This window comes from Gadus macrocephalus, chromosome 15, assembly GCF_031168955.1.
Source record: "Gadus macrocephalus chromosome 15, ASM3116895v1".
Classification (NCBI taxonomy): Eukaryota; Metazoa; Chordata; class Actinopteri; order Gadiformes; family Gadidae; genus Gadus; species Gadus macrocephalus.
In genome coordinates this window covers 6,142,165-6,163,745 of record NC_082396.1, presented here as the reverse complement: position 1 = coordinate 6,163,745, position 21,581 = coordinate 6,142,165, and the positions used below count along the sequence as shown (strand labels likewise).

At 49.0% G+C, this 21,581-nt stretch overlaps 1 protein-coding gene across 1 annotated transcript in view; it reads right to left on the bottom strand.

Annotated features, from left to right (window-relative positions):
* LOC132473629 (arginyl-tRNA--protein transferase 1) overlaps nt 1-21,581 on the bottom strand; it is a 56,597-nt gene that overhangs the window by 18,990 nt on the left and 16,026 nt on the right. The window contains 3 exon segments of the mRNA XM_060073835.1: nt 5,867-5,966; nt 9,654-9,835; nt 15,981-16,013. Coding sequence (XP_059929818.1) covers nt 5,867-5,966; nt 9,654-9,835; nt 15,981-16,013 — 315 coding nt within the window.

Genomic DNA, 21,581 nt, shown 5'->3' with positions numbered 1-21,581 from the left:
AGACGCCACAATCCTCGAAGGCTTCCCTGGACTGGTGTCCCACATACGGCCCTCGTGGCCCCGGACCTGACTGGTCCTGTGGCCCTCAGGACCCTAACGGCCCCTGCGGGGACCCTTGGCTTTGTTGCCGGGGGGGGTTGGGGGGCGACTGGCTGGGTGACTGGTTGTTGCTCCAGGGCTGAGAGGGAGAGGCAGGGACAGAATAGAGAAACGAAGTAGCAGCTGCTGCAAAAAAGCACCCCTTAAAAAGTCAGTGAAGTACCGCCCTGAGACAAATACTCCTTTTCATCTCGCGTCCGTTCCCCATTTGGCACACATCTTGTCACTTCTTTTTTCGGGGCCCATATGTCGCCTTTCTCCTCCTCTGGCTCGTTGAGCTTTCTTCCTTTTCTGTGAAAAATGGAATGGTTTCCTGGGCTCGGCCCGAGACATTCTTTCACAGAGAACAATAACAACAACGGTAAGAGCCCCCTTCACGTGACCCCCTCTCTCCTCCGAGGGGTGTGTGGCGATGTGTGTGTGTGTTTCGACGTGTGCGTCTGCGTTTGGGAGAGAGAGAGTGCGTGCGTGTGGCCCTTGAAAACACAAGTGGTTGATTTGTCAAGACCAGGTATGGCAGACCCTTCGGGCCAAAGTTAGAAAACTACTCTTTCATCCACATCAGTGTCTGCTTTTCTTTTGCAGTCCTGAATAATAATAGACGCAAAAAAAAATAACACGAAGCACCTTAGACATCCCATAATAACTTTGCAGCAATGGAAAATTGCAACAACGTGGCACTTAACCATCCCTCCCGGTCTGTCCGACACCGAAAATAGTGGAAAATCATGAAAACAAAAGCAAACGAAATGCTGAACACATGCAAGCTACTGGCTCCTGAAGCAGGACCGAGTCAGCGATGGACCAAGAAGGAATGAGATAAAAAAAAAAAACACTAAACTGTTTCTGAGAACAAGTTTTAGTAGCTTGTTTATACTTTTTGCTAAAGACGTCAGCCCAGAACATATTTGAACTCATTCAAACCACAGCGACACATATTAGTGAACCGGACCTGGCATCGAGATCCCTTGAAGACCTTGAACATTGCCAGGATCTCAGAACGCATGACTCAGGCCGGCTCCCGCTTTAACGAGACCCCCGCCTCCAGGAAAGTTAAATTCAGCCAACGACGGGGTCCGCGGGCTACTGCTAAAAAGGTACACCGCTAGATGTACTCATTTTAAGACACCAGTCTTAATTCTGCTTCCAAGCTTCCATGGGTATCACGAGTACTCAATAGGCCTGAAAGGAAACATCTCAGCATTTAAAAGGAAGGAATTCTTAACCCCAGCCCCCCTACATCCTTTTTACGCACGTATTGTATGTTGTACGTCCTGGCACTTAATGTCCGCACTTATTGTATGTATTACTTCTTGCACTTAAAAATAGTACTTTAGTCCTCTGACATCTTATTCTAGCTATTTTTGTTCTATACGGGTAATTGGTTAACCTAGCGATTATTAGCGCTTGCCACTTGGTTGTACGAACATCATTACTGTACTGACAGCGATATATTGTTTCTTTGCTCTGACAAATGTACTTATTGTGAGTCACTTTGGATAAAAGCGTCTGCTAAATGTAATTCTTGGTTTTACTTGACCTTAACATCAGCAGCCCCCTTGTTTAGAGGGCTGGCACCATGAGAGGGATGTCTGACCAAGGGAGCAGGAGGGCCAAGACCTCTGCTCTCATTTAGCCTCCAATGGCTTCACCTTCTGCTCCCTGCAGCCTGACTTCAGAGGCCCAGGGAGGGCTGGGGAACCAGAGCCAGGGGCAGGATGTCACGTCTGACCCCGCACGCAGCGGCCAACTCCACCAGCCAGCCAGCCCCTGTGGGAGACTGTGCCCAAGCCCGGGGAACAAAGGAGAGGGCCTGACACCAGCCAGACCGCCCCCCCCTCGAGCCCCAGCTGGCTGGACTCCAGCTCCTCTGCACACCCTTCAGTGCAGTGTCGGGGGGGGGGGGGGGGGACATGCGACTCGGTGGTGGGCATGAGACTCTTACTGGTTCTACCGTACGCAGGTATGGAAGACCAGGATGGAGACGGAGGGAACGAAGAAGCTATACAAAAGCCTGCAGGGCAGAAGATGAGGAGCAGATGTAGGTACAACCCAAAGAGGCTTTTATCATGCTCTTTGAGACCGCCGTTATACAGCAAAGACTACTCTGTAAAAGTCATCTCAAATAATCATTGTATCATCGATCACAGCAGCACTTTTTCCCAGCAGCCCAATCAGTCTTCTAAAGACAATCTTCGAAAAAAACATTACATTTTCATTGAAGAAAAAAAAAGGAATGAGTGAGGTTGGAGGTGGAGTTGGAAAGGTTCTGAGAGAAGTTTCCACCAGGGTTCGAGTGCCAGTGTTTGTGGTCTTTCAGGGGAGAACCCAGCAGGACCGAGATGTAGAAACCCAGAGGAATGCCCCGTGCCAGGAGGGATAAGGGCTTCAACAAGGCTCCATCTTGGGGACCCGCAACAACTCCACAGCGTGCTGGTGCATTAATGGAGCCACTCAGGGCGTATATGCAAATGAGAGCATGAACTGAGACACAGAGAGCGGGTGAGTGGGAGAGGGTGTGTGTGTGTGTGTGTGTGTGTGTGTGTGTGTGTTAGAGGGTGTGTGGCTATGTGAGAGGGTGTGTGGCTATGGGAGCATGTGTGAGCAGGAAGGTGGGAACTAAGCAACCTTCTCACCCCAGCGCAGTGTCCCTCCCTGGGAGGAAAGGAGGACGAGGTGGCTCGCACAAAGACATTGTGCGCCGCGGCACTCCGTCGAGCGCACAACACGAAAAGGGAAGATATGAGGGGATGGAGGGGGGCCGGAGTAAACCAGTAAACCCACTCCGAGGCTGAGAGCGTTGGGGAGCCGGTTCTCATACGAAGGCAGCATCTGCATTCTGCACGCACACTCGCGGACACACAGGCGAAAACAGCCGATCTGACAATAACACACAGATCACCCTCGGTGAAGACGACATTCCACACACAGACACACAAGAGGAGCAGGCAGAGGACTACATAAACCCCTTAAAATGCAAAAAAGGGAGAGAGGGGGGGGAAAAAAGCACATGGCACTCTGCCATCAGCCCAACAAGACATCAGTCTCCAGAGAGACAGGCACAGGCTGAATGAAACAACAGCCAAGCGACAGCCTCCATGTGGGAAGGAGGCTGTATGGGGCGATTCCTAGGCAATCGGCTAATGGACTTGGAAAGCCTTGCTTACTTACACCGCCCTGCACAGAGAATATACATTATACATCGCGTGACTGTGTCGTCTGCCGTTGCAAGACTGTTGATGCGATACCCCGTGTGTGTGTGTGTGTGTGTGTGTGTGTGTGTGTGTGTGTGTGTGTGTGTGTGTGTGTGTGTGTGTGTGTGTGTGTGTGTGTGTGTGTGTGTGTGTGTGTGTGTGTGTGTGTGTGTGTGTGTGTGTGTGTACAAGTGAAACACTGCACTTGAATATCAGTTTCTCTGTCGGTAGAGGGGTGCATGGATTCATGTATTCATTGCTTACCAATGTCGCTTGAGTTACAGAGGCTGTCTCCGTCTGTTTGACCTCTCACTCAACCACTAATGTCTTCAGCAGCCCTCTACCCTGCTCTGCCTGCTGCCTCTGCATTATCTCTCCTTCTCTTCCTATGACTTTGCTCTGCTTCTGTGGCCGTATTCCAACATTATGGCCGTATTCTAGCTCTATGGTGATATTGTGGTTATATGGCTGTATTCGAACACTATACATTATTCACTCTCTATGGTGATATTGTGGTTCTATGGGTGTATTCCAACACTATGACCGTATTACAGCTCTAGCATGATATTGTGGTTTTATGGCTGTATTCGAACACTATGACCTTATTCCAGCACTATGCTGATATTCTGGTTCTCTGTGGTTGCGAACATGAAGATAGTCTCGACTCATGTCGAGACTATCACACAGAATCAGTCCACTGCTCTCATTTACATTTACATTCAGGGCGTTTAGCCGACGCTTTTATCCAAAGTGACTTACAATAAGTATATTTTTCAGGGGAAAGAGAAACAACAACATATCGCTGTCGGTACAGTAAAGATGTTTACAGAACAAAGTGCCAAGCACCAATAATCGCTCGGGTAAACCCATTCCCTGTATACAATGAAGATAGCCAGGAAAAGTACTAAACTAAGTACAATTGTTTTACTCTCCAGCCACCATAAGGACGGACCAAGTAGGACTGATTGATGAGGGAGAACACGAGGAGAATCTAAGATGGAGGGAGAGAACGTGACAGTTTAGGGGGTGAAAAATGAAAGGAAGAGAGGAGGAAGAAAGAACGAGGCGGTCCCCCCGTTGAGGCCCTCCCAGCTAAAACAACAGGCAGGCGCGAGGGGGAAAGGGAGTCTCTGTGAGACTCTGTTCCCCAGCAGGCAGGCAGTCACTAGCCTGCTGAAACCAGGGCTTTCTGCCTGGAGCCGGTGGTGGAGGTACACTCACTGTCACACAGTCGATGCCCGAGCAATCTATGGTTATTGTGGAGGGGAAAAAACTAAATAAAAGTTATCAATTTGTATTCTGCAACTGGCGTAAACCTAATCATATACAAACAGACTTTAATTTTGAAAACCATTGGTGGTTATCTAACTGAAAGTAAAATGGCCACTCAGAAGTAGTCTGAGAAAACAAAATGGCCTTGAGATTATTGACCTGTTGTCCATGGGTTTAGGCAGGTTGAGGTACACTATAGGGATCAAAGACCCGTTTCTCTGAGCACACACTCACACAGCCTTGCTTTGCTTTGCACATCTGCCCATTTTGATAACACAAGTACCGGTAGCCCACTAAGGCCTGAAGCTCTGAGCACGGACCAGAGAAGAGAAGATGTGAGATTAAGAGCGAGATGAAGGAAGAAGTTACAAACTCAGAAACTGTCTAAAGTTTTGCGGATTTGTGTGTGTGTGCGTGCAAGACCACACTTTCCATAGGTGTCTGGTAATCCGGCCTCACATCAACATTAGGCAGATAAAAGAGTTCAGTACATTCCTTTCCGCCCGTCTAGTCGACAGCCTGCCTGTTCGTCTGTTGTCCGCCTGCCTGTACGTCTGTCCCGTTGTGTGTTTTTGACCCTGTGTCCACACACTGCTGGAATACTCTGTGCAGGAAACACACAGATGGCCTGGCCATCCGTGGTGTTCTGTATACAGAGAGAGACTCTCTGGAAAGAGGGGCTCTGCCCGAGAGATTAAAATAACAAACACATCTTGCGGAAACATTCAAGCCCTCACACAATGTGGACTCGCACATGAAAGTCGAATCCATGTATCATTCAGTGTAGAGAGCGTGGCAGGACGTGCATTGCCCCATTGGATGTTATAAACAAACGTGAGGGAAGAAGTTCACGATTACGGTATGTCCCAGTGAATGACATCGACAGTCGGGGCTAAGACTTAAAAATGTAACACAAAAACAGCGCCTACGGCACAAGTTGTGTGTTTGCCGCACGAGGGAAGTGCAGCCAGCCAGAGTGTTGATACCGAGAAGGTGTACATGTATGAAAGTATTGTCAGGTTAACACTAAAAGGTAAACTCTCCCTCACCCCATAAAACACTGACAGCCACGCCAGCCAAGTCCCGGCACAGAATCTTAAGTGAGAACTCAATGGGCTCACTTTAGGACACCCTGACATCTTGGCCAGCAGGAGATCAGGAATCAAACCTGTAACCCTTTAGTTGCCTGACTGTAGTTAGCAACCTCTCTAGAGCTACTGTAGCATAGCAGCATGTTTCCAGTCATAAGCTAGTGAATGCTGTTAGGAGATCAGTGCTAAGGAGAGCCTGTGAGTCCTCACCTTGTAGCGCATCTTGGGGCAGGAGTGGATGTAGAAACCCAGGTAGTAGTAGGCCAGCTTGGGGGACTGTTTCTGCAGCTGCCGGGTGAAGGCGATCTCCCTGTGAACACACACACACACACACACACACACACACACACACACACACACACACACACACACACACACACACACACACACACACACACACACACACACACACACACACACACACACACACACACACACACACACACACGATCAGCATTTTGTATACCCGTTTGTGCATTTTAATAACTGTACGTGTAACTCGATCACAGTTGTTGTGATACAGTTTTATTCTAACCTAATTGAATGTTCCATCCCGGTCTATAAGCTGTGACCATACAACGGTAAACCGAGTGTACCGTTTCCTTTTGAATAAATACACTGCGTCTTACTCAACGCAGGCAGCAGCCAAGGTGTTGATTAACATCTCCGGTTAATTCAGCCCCAAAATTAAACCACAGGCCAGCCTTTACAATCCTCATCTCGATTAGCACCCCCGCTTCCCAAAGACAAAAACAACCTCCCCCTCTATAGACACCGGGCTCTGAGCGGTGGACAGACGAGGGAGGAGAAAGGCCTGGGGAAGTGTGTAAAATGAAGATTTAGAACTTGGGGGGGGAGATTTATAAAGCGTTCTCAAATACAGTTAATGTCACCGCGTCTTTTATTCAAACCCAGCCACTGCCTTAATTGCATCCTCCTATTTTAAGCCCCTCGCTGACCATTCTCCACCCCAAACCCCACCTTTTTTGTTCCTCCAGGCCATTTCCTTCACCCATCCACAACTACATTCACTGTTTTGCTGATTTCACCTCAACACCCCCTCCTGCTCAGTCTTTTATGAGGGGGAGGGGCTTCTGGGTAAAAGGTATAGAGGGAAAGAGAGCGAGAGGGAGAGAGAGGGCTAGAAAGAGAGAGAAAATTGGGGGTAGGTGTGAGTGAATAAAGTAAGGGCAGTGACAAATAAGACATGAGACAAAGCGGATCTCGCTGAGGAGCGGAGGAGGCTGAGAGGAGGAGGAGGGGGAGGTGGAGGAAGAGGAGAAGGGGGAGGTGGAGTAGCATGAGAAGGAGGAGGATGAGAAGGAGGAAAAGGAGGAGGAGAGGGAGGAGAAGAAGGAAAAGGATGAGAAGGGGGAGGAGGAGGAGGAGGAGGAGGAGGAGGAGGAGGAGGAGAAGGAGGAGGGTGTTTGGAGAAATTGGAATAAAATAAATGCAAGTGAAGGGAGAGAAAAACGAGAGGGGTAGTGGAGGGAGGGGGGGGGGGGGGCAGAAGCGAGGTGCTAGAAGGTCAGCCTCGCGCTGCCAGGTTCCTGGGTTCCCATCCCCTCTTCACAAAGGGCCAACCAGGCCCTCAATGGACTGGGGGGTGAGGGAGGGGAGTGGGGCCCAGAAGAGGTGCGGGAGCCCATTCACAAAAAAAAAAAAACATCCTTGCATTTCACACACACACACACACACACACACGCACTAGCGCTGGGCACGATGGCCGCAGCTTGAGTCCACCATTATCCCCTCTTCAGCCATCTGACACTCCTACACAAGCCAATTATCAGGCCCTCAGTCTGGGTGCTGCGACACACACACACACACACACACACACACACACACACACACACACACACACACACACACACACACACACACACACACACACACACACACACACACACACACAATGAAGGAATATTTTAAAAACTACAACATATGAGGAAAGAACTTCTCTACTCTCTTAAGTAATATCAAATAAATACATTTTTGAGGCAATGATAAACATGCATGTTGCATAGTTAATATTCACAAATTAAAACCTTGCCAGCTCATGAGGCCCATTAGTGTTACACACGGACAGAGCCTTTAGTGAACAATTATAAACAAATAATCTGGGAGGCTTGCAGGCAAAACCTGATCAAACACTAATCAGATATGACACTTTGGCTGGATGAAAAACACATGTGCATATGCACATGCTTAGAGAGAAGTGATGAAGCGGGGGACAGCAGCTGCCTGCAATAAACAGCACTGTGCACCAGACATGTGTGTGTTCGCTCACTGCCTCTAGAGTCGCCATAGCCTGGCTGGAGAAGACTCTCAACACCCCCCTCTGCTGGTTCTGGGAGGAATTACACTTTAACAAGACCTGTTTACGCCGGCAAACACACACACGCACACACACACACACACATTGCAAGTGACTCTTTGAAGAGCTAGTAGATGTATTAATCTAAAATAAAATAACGCAAAAAAATAACAATATTGTGGTTGGCTAAGATTATTATCAGCATTTCTCTCAAATGAACAATTCTAAACAGTTTTTGATTGTTTTTTTTTTCCAATCGATTATCACTACGTTGATAAGTTAGAATAGTCTCGCAATCGATGAACACCGCTAAGCAGCGTCGTTAACGCAAACAGGTCCGATCAACTCTGCTAAAGCGAGAGTGTAGTCTGCTCTCACGTCCAAGCTTTTGGCTTTTAGTGATTTTGTTTTCTTTTTTTTAAAGATGGAATCCGTGACAGAATAACCGGCAGACATAACATTTCTGGAAGTAAATCTAGTCCCTTCCAATCGTTAGACGTTCATGTTTGCTGTGATTCCGCCATTCAAGTTGACACCCACCCCCCTCCCCCAAGTGATTGGTCGAAACAAACTTGAAGCGAAAGAAAGGTAAACGCCGGTTCAAACATCAGAGCTTGCCTGCCATCAGACTACATAAACAAACTCACACATTCATAACAGATCACTAAGCGTTCAAACTTTCCAGTTTGCTGAGCCAGCATAAGTCCAGGACCGTCACCCCGTAGGTGTGTCTAGAGTGGACTTTGCTAATCCTAGGGCCCGGTCCACATTCCCTAGCCCTGGAGTCAGGACCTTGGAATAACATCAGGCTGGGGGTAACATAGGTGTCGGTGACGACCGGGGGGTTCTCTCTGCACTAGCCTGGCTCTGGACCGAACAGGCCAGGGCCGGGGTGACCTCGCTTTGGTTCTTCACCTCCACGTATACGTACACTATCGCTCACACAAATACACAGACACGCACCACGAATCCCAGATCACCAGCTCTCCCACATCTGGGCAGAACTATTTTAAAAAGCTTTTCTCACATTCTTCGGTTACACTTTACAGGAAACGCCACCAGATGTGTGTGTGTGTGTGTCAGATGTGTGTGTGTGTCTGCATCGATATGCAGGTGCATGAATGTGTGTGCATGATGCGTGCGTGTGCAGGTGTGTGTGTGTGTGTGTGTGTGTGTGTCTGCGTCGATGTGTGTACGAATGTGTGTGTGTGTGTGTCTGCGTCGACGTGTGTGTGTGCGGGTACACATATGTTTGTGAGTGTGTTTGTCTGTATCGGTATTCATGTGCGCGTGTGTGTGTATGTGTATGTATATGTGTGTGTGGCTGTAGTCTCTAATTTCACCCCTGGCAGCCAGTGGTGTCATCAGCCTCAACCACAAACAGAGCGCTGCCTCCACCAATCATGGGCGCCGAGAGAGACGCATACCCTCAACCAATGGGGTGTACATTTCTGAGCGGGGAAAGGGCCTTTGGTGGACGAGGACGTGGAAGGAATGAAAATGGGAGGCAGGCAGGGGGGGGGGGGGCGAAGGGGGGAGGGAGGGAGGGAGGGAGAGCCTTGGGGGGGGGGGGGGGGGGGGGGGGGGGGTGAAGAAGAGGGCAGATGGGAGCATAGAGAACGAGAAGAGAGCGTTGAAGGAGAGGATGGACTCAGACTGAGAAAGCTGGGGCCCACTGACCTGAGTGCAGAGTAGGAGCCCAGGGAGAGGGAGGCAAACTCGGGGTGGTAGTACAGGTAGACGGAGGAGACGCAGGTGGGCAGGATGTCCACCACGCCCACCGCCACCATGCGGTCGCCCAGCCAGTACTGCTGGTGGAAGGAGCCGTAGCCCATCTCTGGTCCATCGGGGGGCGACTCCGCCTGGAGGGACGGACACACAGACATTTACATTTAGCAGACGCTTTAATCCAAATCGACTTACAACAAGTACAATTGTCGGAAGAAAGAGAAACAACAATATATAGCGGTACATTAAGGATGTTCAGACACACACACACAAACAGGCAGGGAGAGTAGGTAACAAGTAACACAATATGGGTAAAAACAACTGCAGTACTCGAGTGAATAGTATGGTTTGCATGTAAAGAATGTATAGGAATCACTGCAGAGTATATATAGCTGGATTTAATTGGCCTTTACTTTCCCTTGCGGCTCCATTTTCACACACGCACATGCACACACACATGTATGTACACAGGGGTGTTTTATAACCTGGGCTGCTCTCTGGCAAGCCTCTGTGGAAGGGGGTGTACAGTAGCCTCATGCTCAGCCCGCTAATGGCTCCCAAATGTGGAGCGAGTGCAGGGGGGTGGTGGCGTTGGGGGCGTTTGGACTGGGCCTTACCAGCCACAGAAAACACACCGGGAGAGGCTTTTTAATAAAAGACCCTGCATGAACACAATCCATTCCACCAGGTGCTACAGGACCACAGCCAAACAGCGTCATCTAGGGCTGTGTGTGTGTGTGTGTGTGTGTGTGTGTGTGTGTGTGTGTGTGTGTGTGTGTGTGTGTGTGTGTGTGTGTGTTAATAATGGGTAATGGTTGACCACACAATGGCTGTGAATCTGCATGCTGGGCTTTTCAATCAAGCCACTTACTTAGTAGCACAGCCCCCGAGCCTGGAGAGTAAACGCAGGAGGGATGGGAGGGAGGGGGGGGGGGGGGAAGCCAAACAAGCGATGATATTCGTTTTATTTGGTGTGTGTGTGTGTGTTAGAGAGAGAGCAAGGCTGTCCCGTACGAGTAACGGGATCCCTCTCCTTCAACAGCACCCATCTGGGCCTGCTTAGGGGCTGCAGACGAGGCTAGTTATCACAACACCAGGAGAGCTAGCTAGATAATCCGGCTGCTGCGACGGGCACACACCCTGACTAAATTAAAACTGAACCAGAGAGCGCTGCAACACACACACACACACACACACACACACACACACTCTCTGAGTGGCGGGTGATCTCCAACCATGGGGCTTCGCCGTGCCACATTCCAGCCGAGCCCCTGAGAGGCGGGAAGAGCGAGGGGGAGAGGGTGGGGGTGAGGGTGGGGGGGAGTGAGGGGGAGAGGGTGGGGGAGAGGGTGGGGGAGAGCGAGGGGCAGAGCGAGGGGCAGAGCGAGGGGCAGAGCGAGAGGCAGAGCGAGGGGGAAAGCGAAGGGGTGAGGGCGGGGGTGAGGGCGGGGGTGAGGGCGGGGCAGAGTAAGGGGGAGAGGGTGGGGGAGAGGGCAGGGCAGGGCAGAGCGAGGGGGAGAGGGCAGGGTTGGTGCTGGTAGTGAAAACCAACCTAGAATCCCTGCAGCTTGGGGTGCTGGGAGGGCCCTCCCGCTCCTGTTACCCGTCTGACACAATGCACACACAGCTCTGGGTCTCCAAGACAGAGCCAGCGGTGCTCGGGGTGGTAAACGGCGTCCCTCCCCTCTCTCCCTCCCTCCCTCCCCTCACCTTCCCTCCCCCCTCAGACATGAAACATCACAGGACGTGTGGCGCGGGCTTGGTAGCCGGGGCTGTGACTGACTGACTGTTTGACTGACAGGCAGGCGGGCCAGGAGCAGGGCAACGTGGGGGCCCCCGGACGGAGGAATGACTGGAGGGAGGGGGGGGGGGGGGGGGGGGGAGGGAGGGAGGCTGGTGCTAGTGCTGATGTCGTTAAGGGGGGCCCGGGTTGGAGAGGGTTTTGGAAGGCGCCACATCTGGAGCTGGAGCGCGCCTCAGACTTTTCTGGGGCCTGCCTGATGTGTCTGGGGTTGGAGGGGTGGGGGGTGGGGGGGGGGGAGTGTAGAGGGTGTTCATCAGTGCAAGGAGGCAGCCCCGTTACTTTCTTGGCAGCGATTCCCCCAAGAAACACTGAAGGCTTTGTGGGACCCCCGGCCCCCCCACCCTTCCCCCCCAGCCCTGTGTCAGCTAGAAGTTGTCAGCGTGGGGAGCGATAGTTCAGGCCTGCATGTGTGTTAGAGGTGGCATGTGTCACAGAGGAAAAATGTCCTGAAACCACAACCACTTCAACCCCCCCCCCCGCTAACACCCAACCCACCACCCACAACGATATATTCCTTTCTTTGAATATAAATCCAAGTGCATTAGGGGGTGAAGCCTTTCAAGGGTCTTCAGCAGCTCTCGCCCTGCCCCATCGTGACCCGCCCGTCACCTGGCAGCACCGGCGATGGCCGTGTCCTTGGCAGTGCGAGGGCAATCTCAAAACATGATCTGCACTAAATACCCATAACCACCTCTGTGCCTCCACGGCCGGCCCAAATCACTCTCAGATGGCCCCTGAGATCGGCCTGTCGCCCCCCCCCCCCACCAAGGCCGTCCGCAAGACCACTCTCGACATAGTCCTGAGTGTTGCCTAAAGAGGCGCCAGCTTTCTACATAATTGCCAAACATCTTATTTTTTTGTTTTTCTTGAACCCCGCTCAGAGTGACAATTAGGGGCAATTAGTTTGGGACGATATCAGATAAGTTATCAGTAAATTACACCTTAACTCCTTTTTTTCCGTATACTGTAAATGGTACGCCTCTTTTTCTGGCGTTCATATTTTCCCACATCGGAAATATGAAGCAGCGAGCCTGTCGTCTGAGAAGGCAGAACAAGTGTTTACTTGTTACTGCCTGGCGTCTGGGAGAGGTACACACGTAAGCTGGATAAACAGACTCAATGCCTCACTTTGTTTTTGCATCATTTTCTTTTTTCCAGAGGAGTAAGCGGTCCAAGTCTTTAATTCCTCAACACAGGAGTGGCCAATGTTTGATATGTGAACTCTCATGTCCCTATATACACACATATGTTTATGTTCCCGAGTGATTAACTATTGGTAAACTTATGATTAAGGATCATTACGTTGAAGGATATTTGACAGAGAACTTCCAGATCAACATTTGTGTATCTGAAGGGCCATAACGCCGACTGATAATGGTGCTGTAAAATCCGCCCTACAAAATAATTACCAATACCTAAATATTATTTTGTCATCTGAATAATGTTGTTTCAACTTATTTTTCTATTAATGTACCTTACAGTGTGTCCATTATACGTTTATAATGAATGTGTTTATATTCTTCTGGTTCAGCATCTTGGAACATGGCTTTAGCTAACTACTCAGGAGATGATGTTTAAATGTTCAGCATTTAGTGAGATCCTTTTTAAACGCAGTTTTAACTTTTTTCATTCTTCAGCGTGATGCAACTGGGAAAACTAACCGAGACCAGATGGTGACACCACTTAAATGATTAATCAAATCTATCTCCCGCACTCAAACAAACACAAGCTACAAATGAACAATGACTCAGTCGCACACAAACACAAACGCACACACACAAACAGACAAACTGCAAATTTACAATGACACACACGCACCCAAACACACACAAGCAACACATTTACAATGACTCACATACACACACGCACACACAAACACACACACACACACAAACAGACACACCCCAGACAGACGGAGGCCTTCGGCCATGCAGGTTGAAGCGTTCAGTAACAGCTCATTTCATCTGAATAGGAAAGGAGGACGAGTGATTACGGCCTCCATCAGTCTTCCAGAGGCCGGCCACAAGACAAAGCACGCTCGACGCAGCGCACATAGGCAACACTGCAGTCGGCCCTTCCATCACTTTCTCACACAGACACACACACAAATTAAAATGGCAGCGGGCGCCATAGTAGTTAGCAAGCTCTGCTAAAGTGCTGTTAAGACACTGCACTTACACTAAGTTCCTCGTGTACTTACTGTCTACGGTGAAACCACGCCAGACCAGACAGCCACATTGATAAGGCAGCGCAGTGCGCAGACTGCGCCGTGCTCAATGGCGCGAGTCGAGTGTTTGCACAGCAAATTGATTCAAGACTAAGTCTGAGGAGACGTTTGGCGGGCTCACAAGGAGATCCTGAGACGCATCACAGATTACTCCACCACCCCCCCCCCCACCCACCCCTGTTCCTTTCTTTAGTCTGTGTTTTATTGGTGACACTGCACTCTGCTTCCTGTAGCAATTAATAAAACGCATCAGATCATACGTGCGTGCCTTTCCAGCTCATGAACGCACATGTTTGCTTTATTTTTGAGACGTGGATCACAGACAGTAAAATCAAAACACAAAACTGGTTCAAAATGAGCACAACAGATGCGTGGACCAGGTTGACCTTGAACTTTCTGGATGTTGGAGGCTGAGCCACTACAGGCATTCATTCTCACAATAAGAACATACCCATCCAAGTCAAATCTTAGTTATAAAAAGGAGTGGTTTTACAATGAGAAGGTTCATTAAGCCAGGCGTAATCAACACCAAGGAACAAAACACTTTGGATAAGAGGGGAGGTCTGGTGTGTGTACAAGAATGTGCACACGGACAGAAGAAGCGGTGGCAGCTGAGGCTAATTACGGCGTGTCAGCACGACGCCCCTTTAATTCCTGCTAAATGAAACATGGCTGCAAACAAACAAGCCGTTTGACCTGGGCGGTAATGAGCCCCAGTTGGACGTGCGTGGAGGAGGAGGCGCGCTACAAAACGCTGCCATCTTGATCCGTTTTACCCGGCTTCTCTATCCGCCTATCGGCAAATACATACGCTCACTTGAGGAGATAAAGCTACATGGAGTGTGTGTGTCTGTGTGTGTCTGTCTCTGTGTGTGTGTGTGTGTCTGTGTGTGTGTGTCTGTCTGTCTGTCTGTGTCTGTGTGTGTGTCTTTGTGTGTGTGTATGTGTCTGTGTGTCTGTCTGTGTGTGTGTTTGTGTGTTCGTCTGTGTGTCTATTTGTTGTGTCTTTGTGTGTGTTCGTGTTTGCGTGTGTGCTAGTATGTGCTAGTATTTTAATAGCGCTGTGATTGGAGACAGGTGGAGGCGTGCACACGGGGGCCGCTGGTGTGGAGAGCCGTGGTTGAATTCCTGTTCCGTTCGGCGCCGTTGAGCAGATACCAAATTGCCGGATAAATAGAGCGGCAGACGCAGAACGCACGGAGACACGGACAACATGCTGGAGACAGGTGGACGCAGACATCAAAGGACTGGGGGGACAGGGAGGTCGCAAGAGGCACTGAGGCTGGCTGGCTGGCAGGCAGGGTGGAGGAAGGTCTGGGTGTCAGCGTGCACTGCCACATGTGTCCCGCAAGCATAAGCGGTCCGGGTGCAGCACAAAGTGTAATTTCAGTGTGTCGGGGGGGCCAGCCTTGACGAGGTGATAAGAGCTTGTTTCCTATAAACACTAACGACGTTCATTAGTGGAGGCCGACGGGGCCCACTGGGAGGGGGTGACACAGAGGGGAGGGGAGGGGTGTGTGTGTGTGTGTGTGTGTGTGTGTGTGTGTGTGTGTGTGTGTGTGTGTGTGTGTGTGTGTGTGTGTGTGTGTGTGTGTGTGTGTGTGTGTGTGTGTGTGTGTGTGTGTGTGTGTACACTCCACACACCTGGGCTGTGTGGAGGTGGCAGCTTGCAGCCCTCACGCTGGGTGTAGCTGCTGGAGTAATGGTCCATGGTTTGACCGAGCGGACCACGAGAGTGTCCTGCTCAGCCTCAGCTTGACTCCAGAGATGCCTCGCTGCGTCTCTAATAAGTCCCTACTACAGTCCTGACAGTATGAGGCAGATTCTAATTCTAGCTCTGCATAAAGCAGAGCCCCTGGTCAGTCTCAACTAAGGTGATGCTCATTGCACTGTCAAGGCTACAGGAATGAACTGGTTTTGCAGGACTTATTTTCACCGACACCGGGCTGAAGTCTGGACACTGCTTTCCTCAACCTCTACTTGCATTTTCAATAACCCTAACGGTTACTCACCACCACCCAATCACACGCAGGCATACACTCTAATAACTGACAGAGCTAGGTCAGTAAAACGAAATAACTATATACAATGTAACTATATCAATGTATAAATTACTGTGAAAAACATTCTGTAGCTGCTGTAATGGTTAAGGGGGAACCTTCTGAAAGGGGATATGTAATGCATGTAAATGTGCCAGATTTCAACAAAATCTGCTGTAGCAAAGCACAGTAACCAGGGTAATACATACCTCCAAGGGCGAATCACAGAGGAATCTCCGGAACTATGGGGGGAGACAGTCAGTTCCGAAAGGGAGAGAGAAGAAAAGAGAAAAACATTAGTTCCATGAGTCACAGAATCATACAAATGAAAACCATACCATATCTCCGCGGCTCACTAAAATATTTCACCTCTGCCACTACTTGCTCAGGTATCAGATATCAAAGGAGGATGATTGCACACACACAGAGGGAGGTGGTGGCGGTGGAGACTGTATTTACACAAATTAAAACCCATTTACCCCCTCAGCTGTCGCCTAGAGACCAAGTCGGACACACTGACAGGTTAATTGCGCGGCACTGCCACTGTCAAAATAGCCTATCCCTTAACACACTTCAAACGCACTGCGTGGCTCAATTACCCCTGCTCGCTTGACACGAGTGGCAAGTGGCAAACACTGCCCCGGCATCTCGAACTGGTATGCTGCCCGTTCCCTCTCAGTGCCGAGGTGAGAGCCGTGTGTTTACAGGGGCCGAACCCGGGGGATTAAGGGGTGAAACGCAGCACAGACCCATTGTTTGGGTTCAGAACCATTTTGAAATGACAACCAGCAGTACTGTGGGGGCACACTGATGGGCAGCCATTTGTGTTCACTGCTCACTCCCACTTTAATTCCTGCAGATGGACACACGCACACACACACACACACACACACTCATATGTTTCATGTTTCACAAGGAAATGCAACAATCCAGCTGAGTCATTCGCTGGTTGTTCAGATGTTGTGGGGGAGTCTGGTAACTCTCTCTACTCTAGAATAAGAGAGCTATTAAAAGACCACAAAGGAACAGAAGTATGGGGCAAAACTGGTTCCAGACAGATATCAAAGAGAGAGAAGGAGGCCAGTGAAAGAAACAATGACACCCGAGATAACCTGACCCAATAGATGCCTTCAAGTCTAGGCCGCACAAAATTCTATGTACTTCTTAAAAATCGGTTGAGAATTTATTAGGAAACCAGAAATCAAATCCAGTAAGAGTCTGGCAGAATGCACCTTAATGTTATTGAAAAATCATACTGGCTTCTACTTTCATCAGACAACTTTAACCAGATGCCTTTACACTGAGAATTAAAGAATGGTTTTACCACTGCATATCTTTAAGCAGTAATCGTTTCGCATGGTGTGTGTGTGTGTGTGTGTGTGTGTGTGTGTGTGTGTGTGTGTGTGTGTGTGTGTGTGTGTGTGTGTGTAAATATTCTGTTTATCCCAACCATGTTCAAATAATTGCATGGAAAATATCAAATAAATACAAAATGGAAAACAGCATGATTCAAAAGTATTGATTTCAACGTGTCATGTGTGTGTGCTTGCACGTGCGTGTACAATACAAGTATGTGTGTAAAGGTAGGGCCAATAACAGTGATGATGGCTGGAGGCAGAGTTCACTGAGTGGGGCTGCCTTGGTTTACGTGCAACTCAAGCTCCTGCCAAGATTAAGGGCTACAGTGTGTGTGCGTGTGAGTGTGCGTGCCTCCACATTTAATGTGTGTTTGGGACGTTGAAGCACCGCATCTGAAATAAACGTATACAAAGTCTCAATCCAGCGGGGTATGTTTTAGAAGGATTATGGATTATTATATCATGTCATCTCTTATTTCTCTCCCAAACACACACACACACACACACACACACACACACACACACACACACAGTTAAGTGCCTCACCAGGTGCTAGACATGACCACAAGATGGCACACACTGGCTCTGATGTCAACGCTCAGGCCCCAGGGGCAGGAGAGAGAGGTGAGCGGGCACAGAGACACAGAGAGCCTCACTCACCCACGGCACCAAACACCGGTCCTCCACCTAGACTCAACCCGTCCCTCTAAGCCTCAAGTTGCAGCAGCGACTCCAAGGTTCTACATCCCAGTCCACTCACCCGCCCCCCAACCAGCCCATTACATTCTTTAGCCGCGAGGGCAGTCAGACGTTTACGCCAACTGAACTTGCAGTACCTGGAACGGGCCTAGCGAGTGCCTGTGAGGGCAAGCCGATTTAACCGTTTATTGGAGCTGCGTTCGATCCCACAAATGGGTCTGGATTGGGGGAGACTCCATTTTGAACTCGGGACGTGGATTCGTGCTATAGTTTAAGTAGAAAGCAGAATGTGACTCCTTTAACAAAATAACTGGGCATGATCCCAACACCAGAATGTCAATTATATTGGCAGTACTAAATAAGACCTCTCGCTGTGCATTGTAAAGGGCACAAATGTCTGATTGCTTTAACTGACGGATCATACATAAAAAAAATAAACAATCTACAATACTAATTAATTTAATTTAATCAATTAATGATTGATTGAAGAGGATTTATCTCCAATAAAAAGTATATATATAATACACAAAATGTGCATCTTTCCGTTAGTTGAAAAACATTTACATGGATAATCCCACACACTATAAATCTGTGAAGACCTCATTAAAAAGGTTTTAATGGCTCTTGGCATCTCCCCCTTCCTGCTGATCTCCTGGCTCTTCGGGGAGAGGGGGCTTCTGGGAATGTTTTCACCCAGAGAGGAGAGGGGAGGCAGTAGGTTTCCACTGCTCTCTCCACCCTCCCCTGGTCCAAGGAAGGCTGGTCTCCTGGAGTCTGGCAGAGCTGATCCCTCTCAGGCCACTGACGGAGAGCAGGCGGCCAGGGCAGGGACACACAAACAAACAAACAGCCACTAGCCGCGGAGCCCAGTGAGAGCCTTTCCACTGTGTAGGCACGGTTGTGCAAGTATGGAAATATACTTTTTCCAAAAGTGTGGGTACCCTCTCTTCTAACCCACACACACACACACACACACACACACACACACACACACACACACACACACACACACACACACACACACACACACACACACACACACACACACACACACACACACACACACACACACACACACACACACACACCTACCTACCTTCTGGAAGTTCCCACTTTCTAGCACATGGAGCTCATCACTTCCTCTGCAACACTCTCTCGGCACTATAATAAACCTATCATCTGCGCACAATTAGGCCAGAAGTCATTGTGGAGGCACACACTTACGTATGCACACATAAACACTGAGACACAGTGGAGCTCTCACTTATTCACTCTTACACAAAACACATGTGTGTGTTCCAGGGAAAGTGTGTGTATGTCTCTCTCACACACAAACAAGACACAATTCTAACCACAAATAAACAGAAAACTCAGCTTTCACTTCTTCAGAGAGCCACACAAGTCTATCTCTTACGCGCACACACAGTATTGCGCGCACACACACACACACACACACACACACACTAACCAGCCAAGCCCTTACTTATTCACTCTAACCCACAAATCACCTACCCCTCCCCCCCCCCATGCACACACAGAGCAAACAAACAAACAAACAGGGCTGATGAAATGGTATTGCTACTGCACTGTTACTTAACCATCCTAAAACGATTGCTGTCATTGCAGGAGTTGAAGTTCCTGGAACCAATTAAGTAAAGAAAAGACAATGACACAATTCCTATCTTCTAGCCTCTCACATTATTTTACTTCAATTACCTCAATTTAATCAAATCAGATTCTATGGCGGCATATTGCTGCTAAAAGGTTGAGGACAAAAAATTGCTTTACACACACACACTCATACACACACAATTTATGCAAACGCTTGTACTTCACTCATGCAAATTATTCCTCTGTTCACAAGAGCCATAATCTAACCTGTGAGTAGACGATCATTAAATGAGCACGCACACACGCAACTGACGCCCCCATGCGAAAAAAGCTTTCTTTGCTCGTGTGGTAGCAGTGTTTTCCTGCTCGCTCTGATCATTCTTGCGTGGGTTTTCTCTTTGGCACCAAGTGTTATTGGCCATTGTATCCCTGTCTATGATTGGTTGCTCTTCCCCTTCCCCATTACATATTGACAATGGATGTCTTTTCTGAATCCCGAGAAATAGCTTTGGAATCTTTTCCATTTTCTTCTTTAAGACTACTTATTTCACAGACGTACAATAACAAATACATATGTATCCCAACCCTCCGACTTATTGTATGTTGTACGTCCTTGCACTTTATGTACGCACATATTGCATGTCGTACATAGTTGTGTGGCATCTTATCCTAGCTATCATTGTTGCATGCAGGGAATGGGTTAACCCAACGACTATTAGTGCTTGGCACTTGTTTCTATGAACAACCTTACTGTACCAACAGCGATATATTGTTCTTTCACCTTCTTCTGACAAATGTACTTATTGTACTTATTGGATAACAGCGTCTGCTAAATATAAATATATTCAGCGAGGCACTGAAATGCCGCCATAAGATTTTGAGTTTAAATGATAATGGACGAACGTTGCGATGCCGGTAAATGCATCAGTGGGAGGAAATAAACAAAGTGCTTTAACCTCCGACCTCCAGAGGAAGTGGAGGGGCTCTGAGGGGAACTGGAGCCCCCATTGGTATACCTGCTCACCCAGCCCGTTAATGGGCAGACTGGGAACGGTGAACACTCTGGATGGTAACCGGAATCACATACGTGTGATGGTGAATACAAGAGGGACCGCCGGTTGTCACAACAATCCTCCCATTTCATTAACCCCAACGCAAAATTAAACAGTATATTTTTTATATTCAGTTTGTTTCATTTTACTTGTTTTGTTTGCGTCCGTTTGACCTGGGATGGTCGTGCAGTCACGTGTTTGATGCAGTGCTCTGGCCATGGATAGAGAGGGGTAAACACACATTAAGCAGGGTTTGTTTTCCCCAGAATGAATGCCACATGTGCAGGAACTCAGAGTTACGGCTCAGCACAGTGGTTAAGACCAATAAGTGTGACACACAGTGTGTGCAAGTGTGTGTGTACATGCGTGTGACTGTGTTTGCGTGTGTGTGACTGTTGGTGTACGTGTGTGTGTGTGTGTCTGCGCGTTTGTGAGTGCATGTGTAGCAGAAATAATTGCATGTATAATGGCTCAGTCACGTCGAGGAAGCCGTGATTGGATGTGTAAGGAGCAGTGTCTGATTCCTTTCCACTCTTGGCAAGGTAGGAAACGCACGTGGCCCTACACAAAGACATTCTACTGTAGGACAACACTGTACGCACGCAGACACACACACGCACAGGCTAGCGCACACACACACCCCGCTGGCTTGGGGCCAGGATGCCAGCAGACAGTGTGCCAGACTCGGCCCCTAGGTAATAACCTTAATGGATTAATAAATACCTGCGCAAACACTGAATGACCCATCTCCCCAGGTAGCCTCCGCAGCAGGCATGGCACACTACCAGACTCAACAATGTGTTTTTATTCAACTAACACGGCCGCAGTGGTGGGGTGTAAGGGGGTCAGAGCTTCTGGGAAGAGACTGGGCTAATTAATGGGGTCCGCAAAGGCCAGAAAAATGTAATCTGTAGAGCTTGTGCGGTCTGCGTGCGCGCACGTTCGTGACCGTGTGTGTGTGTGTGTGTTTGTAGCGGGTCTTAATGACCGACACTGGACAAACAAGGGAATAAGCAAGTATCTGTGGACGAGAGGTTAACAAAGGAGGCCTGATTGCGCTGCGTGTATGAATGTACAGGGGAGGACCGGC